This window comes from Rhizophagus irregularis, chromosome 24, assembly GCF_026210795.1.
Source record: "Rhizophagus irregularis chromosome 24, complete sequence".
NCBI classification, from domain to species: domain Eukaryota; kingdom Fungi; phylum Glomeromycota; class Glomeromycetes; order Glomerales; family Glomeraceae; genus Rhizophagus; species Rhizophagus irregularis.
Genome location: NC_089452.1, coordinates 214,726 through 220,725, shown reverse-complemented (window position 1 = coordinate 220,725; position 6,000 = coordinate 214,726). Strand labels below are relative to the sequence as shown.

Genomic DNA, 6,000 nt, shown 5'->3' with positions numbered 1-6,000 from the left:
AAATGGATAAATAAGGATCGGTTGATTTGAAACCTGACCGTTTAATAATTTTGTTGGTCGAGATAAAGCCGTCTGACATAATCGTGTTCTACGAGTTTTTGAATTTGGATATTTTATATGCTGACAATTTGTAACGGATGAGTCTCGCACTTCCTGCTTTTTGTATAATTTGTGGCATTTCGGACATGCCGCAAAGTTATGAAATCGATCCTTAAGATCTAGGACCTTTTTTATGAGATACAAAGTGTCGGGAAACTCATCAAAATCGGCTCCTCCGACCTCTTTTAGCACCAGCTTCATGAACTTTAATAACAATTCTGTAGCTGTTTCCAGAAGGTTAAACCTTGTCCGAAAACTCATAATCCAGATTAAAATCCATAAAAATCGGTCGTCGGTCGTCGTTCTTGTAGCAGTTGGATTCTGAAACGGCTCAAATCCAGGACATGAATAGTCTTCAAATGATTCGAAATCCTCTCCGCTAGTTGATTCATCTGAAGAGAATCTGGTATTTTGATCATCTTCAGTAGTGAATTCTGTCTCTTCGTCTACCGAATCATCATGATCTGAAAGTTGAGCCGAAATCTGATGATTATTATACACACGCCTTTTAGATCTTCTAGGTAAGAAGATAAATTCGGATCCGTCTGCTGTTTCATGTTCTTGTGTATTTTGCTGAATTCGATCGATTTGATGGTCTACTGTTTCATGGCTGATTACTGATTCAAGTTCAAGTTCGTTTTCTTGAATCATATTCATATCAAAATTTGTGGTCGATTTATTAAATGAACTATCGGCTGAATTTTGATCTTTCAGATCATGCAGCACCTTTGTACGCGGATCCACGAAGTTACCATTACATTTACTGCAGTAACAGGGTAATCTTGTTCTTCTTTTACGAGTGGATCTGCCAGAAGAACGATTTACTTGTGTTTCGTCATTAATTATGCTGGCAATCGCTCTTTTTCTAGTCATTGTTAAAATTATTCTTTATTATTTATAATCAAAGAATACACGCAGTAAGTTTAAAATGATTCTTTAAACGAAGGCACAATAAAACCACGTGACTATTTAACTAATTTTCGCAAAAGTGAAATTTAGTGACTAGCAAAATTGATATCGATATTTTTTATCAATAAATCACTTAATGAATTAACTTTCGGCTAGTGATAAATTTTATAGTTTAATTAAACTTTATAATTTTCGAGTTTAATTAAACTTTTTGCCAAGTGATATTTTCGAGTTTAATTAAACTTTTCGAGTTGATAAATTAGAAATTCATTTCTTACGAAAATTTTATCGATTTTTTTTTTAAATATTTGAAAAATTTTTATCGATTTTTTTTTAATATTTGAAAAATTTTATCGATTTTTTTTAATTATATATTAATGAGTTTTTACACGACCACACAAAGATAATAATTTCTAAATATAAAATATGTCTCAAAAAGAAAAAAAAGGAAAACAATCGGCTCGTAATCCAGAAGACGAAGTTCAAAATAAAAGCAGCCGTATTATTAAGCGCCATCCCTCTCGATTATTAGGTATCAGTCGAGATGTCGCTACCTTAAGCACTACCTTAAGCAATCATCCTGCCCGTTCAAAAATTCCAGTCACTCCGGATGTTGAGAGGATTCGATCAAACACTCGAACAACCCCAGGAACCCAAGAAGGTGCTGGTCGAGATGTTGTCACCCCAAGCAATCGTTCAAAAATTCCAGTCACTTCAGATGTTGAGAGGATTCGACCAAACACTCGATCAAACACTCCAGGAAGTGTTGGTCGAAATACTTCCTCCTCTTCTTCGCTCTCAAGCCGATCAAGAATCGACAATATTAAGGAATTGCAAGCAAAAAAACCCAATATTCGCTTGCCAAGCAACCTACTTAACATCTTCGAGAAGACTGACGTAGCACCTCCAGCGGAAGACCTACCTACAGGTCTACTTTTTGGTCGAATTATGAATGCTGTCAATTACTTACTAAATATATTTTGTTATTTTTAGGAAACGATGAAGAATTAAAACAGCAAATTTACGACCTACGAATACAAAATCATCAATTGGAGTGTCAAAATCGTGAATTCGCAAATCAAATCGAAACCTTAAAGGCGAATATAACGAGCCTGAAAGACGAAAACGAAATGCTAATGTCCATTAACGAGGCATTCGGTCAAGAAAACGAGCAGTTGAACGACAAAATCAAGCGGTTTCGGTCTTTCTGCATCCCTCGGTCATTACAATCAATGCAGTCATCGTCTCAACCACGTTCGAGTGACGAAGATCTAGCCGATGGCGAGGATGAAAGTTCCTTTCATCCAGTTAAACGCAAACGCCATAAAGCCAAAGGAAAGAGGATAGCTCGTAATGACGACGGAGAAGAATGTGATAATGAAGAAGCTCGGGTTTGTAATATTCATCAATTAACTTTAGTTAGTTGTATGTGTTGATCTTACCAAATTGTTTCTTCATTTATAACATTTATAACTAGACCGAAATGAAGTCGATTCTAAAGACTTTGCCGCCCGAACTTAATTTGAAGGTAGAAGAAATCTTCGCGAGTGAAGTCAATACAGAAATCAGACGAAAATTGGTACCTGAACTTCTCAAGGCCATGAAGCTGAGATACAATCCTTCTTATGATCAATTGAAGAGTTGGCTACAAGCTTTACACAAACACAGAAGAAGCCGATATATGTATAGGCAAAAGGGAAAAATCGATAAAGATGACTGACGCTTACATTGCAACGGTCGCCATGGCGAAGTAAACGATAGCCGATTAATATTTCAACGTCTTGCATTTGTTTTAACTAATTGAAGTTTTCATTAAATATAGAAAAAAGCTCGTCGCATTAAAGGCGCGAAATCACTTTTCGAAAAAGGAGACGAACGACTAGCAAAGTATGACAAATCGGAAATATATTGAATATTACAAGATAACGATTTTCATTCGCCCGAATTGAGTGTAACCGACGATGAAAACCCAAGTCTCAAACATAACATCAATGTTTACGATTTGTCGTGGAGATCGGACGAGATATATTATTTTATCGGTATTTGTAAGTTTGCATCCTCAATACTAACTAACAATATCGATTTTTTTTTGTTAGTTGAGACACCTTTTACGAAATATACTCGATCCATATTCGCTATCTTTACAATCGGCGCAACTTACGAGACCTCGAAACTATAACGATGCGATTTATGTTTACAGGCAACCGCCGCCTGCTAATGTTCCTGATTGGGCGTACGTCGAACAAAACACGGCGTACGAAACAGATTTCGACAACCAAAACACTCTGTCAGACGGAGGTGCCCAGAATGCTCCATCTAATATATCTGATGTATCAAATCAAAAACGACTCTCACATGAAGAAAGACGAATATTGATCGATGTAAATGAAGAGCACTAAAGAGGTGAATCATCCACACACAGAGAAATCCGTGGTGCACTTTTACAGTCGATTCATGAGGAGCAAATGATTCAAAGAAAGGCTGTGGCTGAAAGCGGGGACGATTATGCCCCTTTAACAGACGAAGATTATGGCAGTGAAATGATAGAATAGTTCGTCTGTAATTCATGTAATTCATAAGATTTTCAGTAGTAGTTCGGTAGTTGTACGGCGGAACATTTATTAATATTTATATATATTATATATTATATTTTACAATGTATTATCGAGTGAATTTAATAAATAAACAGTAAATAAACAGTAAATAAAGCTAAGTAATTCGTTTACCGAAATTTTATTAATTGTGATAATTCGTCATAGTCGAAACTTGTTTGTTTGAATAGTCGAATAATGTTTGATTGTATGACGAATTGTTTGGTCTGATTGATAGGCGAGTGGCAGCCATTTTACACCAATCGTCATATAAGGAAATCGATCAGCATTCGGCAATAATTCGGCAATAATTCGGCCTAAAACCGGACAGTCGAATTTTAGCCGAAGTGGACTTTTTCAACTAGGGTTAGTTCTGGCATTTTTTTTCAATTTTACATGTAAAAATGCCGGAATCATTAGTTCCGGCATTTTTTTTCAATTTTACATGTAAAAACGCTGGAATCATTAGTTCTGGCGTTTTTTTTCAATTTTACATGTAAAAACTTAAATAAACATTTTCATAACGTTCTTTAATAAACAATGAAAAAAGTTGTGAAAACATTTTGTTTATGCATGCATATTATTATATAAAAACATTTCGCAACATTTTTTGTATAATAGCTCGTTTGGCTCATAAGCCAGCTCGAGCTTTTTAAGCCAAGTCTGTTACAGGCTCGAGCTTTTTGAGCTGAGCCTAATAACTGGCTCAAGCTCTTCTAACTGGCTCGTGAGCCACCAAACCAATTTAATCATGGCTTGGCTTGGCTCAGCTTGAAAAGCTTGAGCCAGCTCATCATGAACCAGCTTGGCTCGTGTAGAGTACTACATTTTAGGCAAGTTTTCTTTTATTTTTTCTTTCATTTTTTAATAAAACATTTATTAATAATTCATTTTTATTTTGTAGATTCTTGAATGGCTCTTTACAAGAATTTTCATTACTAGTGTTTATTTATATAGAATTTACATTAGATAGTTATAGTAATAGTATACAATTTGTAAAGTAATAATAATACATTAATTAAATAATATTAATAAACACGATACTTTGTAAAAAATTATATTAATTCACACTATCACTGACATCTGCCACCCGTCGATAAATAAGGTATCTGCTTTTATTATATATATTCTCAACAAAATATTAGTATATTCTTACTTAATTTAAATTTGTATATTTATGTACTTAACTTTTAAATTGCGATATTTCTCATTACAGAAGTTTATCTTTATTCCAACTCCTCATTTATAATTTATAAAATTAAACATTAATTAAAACTTAAGTAAACTATAAGTATTATATTCAAAATAATTTCTAATAATTAATATTTTATTGAGTCTGAAGATTGTGGAATTCTTATTAATGAATTCTTCCTATATTTATATATTTTGAAATCTGATTTACTACTCTAAATTAAAGTACTTTAAAAATATTCTGTAATCTAATACAGTCTGACCTTAATATAATAAACTCATGATATAACAAACTTTTGACTTACTGAACATTTGTTCAAGAACTAGGTTTATATAAAATTTTATATAATGTATACCAAATTTTTATTGAATAACCGTTGTAAACGGACGAATATTAAGCGAAAGCAAATAATATACTATAAAATGGACAAATGTGAACGTCAAGTACTAAGTACGAACGAACTAATTTTGAATCAGCGTAAATGGATAAATGATTAGCCGAAAAGGATAAACATTTAGGAAGAGTAATGATCTACATGATGTAATATTTATCAAATGATTAACAAGAAACCAATAGATTGAGTAGGGAGTAAGGTTGCTTGCCGAAACCTAGGGGTTTAGGCAAGATGGCGTTTTACCGAAAAGCGAAATTCTGCTGAAACTATATTAAAGTTATATTAAAAAACTGGCGAAACTTTGGAGAAAGGTGAAACTGCCGAAACTTATTATAAATGCCGAAACTGCTGAAACTCTGCTGAAACTATAATAAATCTATAGTAAAATTTTGATGAAACTAATCGTAGGATTTTGAAGAGGTTTAGACAAGCAACCTTAGTAGGGAGTTGATCAATTGCAGCTTAGCAACCAGTTTATTGAGTTCAACAATAAGAACAATTAGAAAGAATAATTATAAGCCACAAAAGGTAAATCATATAAAATGGAGGGATAGCAGATTAAATAAAGGAACACGCATAACAAAAATACATAAAAATAATAATATAAAAAGATAATATAAAAGATAATATAAAAGATAATATAACAGATAATATAAAAAGATAATTGTCCGGAGCGAAGCGAAAAACTATATATGTTTATGAACCTTAATGACATATTGGATCACGTGGCGATGTCCGTTTGTCCGCATGCATCACGTCGGCTGATTCTTTGTGCTACATAGATAAACAAACCTGATAAACAAGATAAGCTAGTG

The 6,000-nt window shown here is 33.3% G+C and overlaps 2 protein-coding genes across 2 annotated transcripts; one reads left to right on the top strand and one right to left on the bottom strand.

The window, feature by feature from the left end:
* Positions 1–218: 218 nt before the first annotated feature.
* Positions 219–750, bottom strand: OCT59_015771 (uncharacterized protein; the record flags this gene model as incomplete). Its single annotated transcript, XM_066132037.1, has 2 exons — positions 219–225; positions 344–750. 2 exons carry the CDS (start codon positions 748–750, stop codon positions 219–221), a joined length of 414 nt encoding a protein of 137 aa, XP_066003069.1.
* Positions 751–1,434: 684 nt separating this feature from the next.
* OCT59_015770 (uncharacterized protein) lies at positions 1,435–3,560 on the top strand (the record flags this gene model as incomplete). Its single annotated transcript, XM_066132036.1, has 5 exons — positions 1,435–1,936; positions 2,002–2,399; positions 2,831–2,895; positions 3,209–3,389; positions 3,456–3,560. The coding sequence occupies 5 exons, from the start codon at positions 1,435–1,437 to the stop codon at positions 3,558–3,560; spliced, it is 1,251 nt and encodes a 416-aa protein (XP_066003068.1).
* Positions 3,561–6,000: the final 2,440 nt, after the last annotated feature.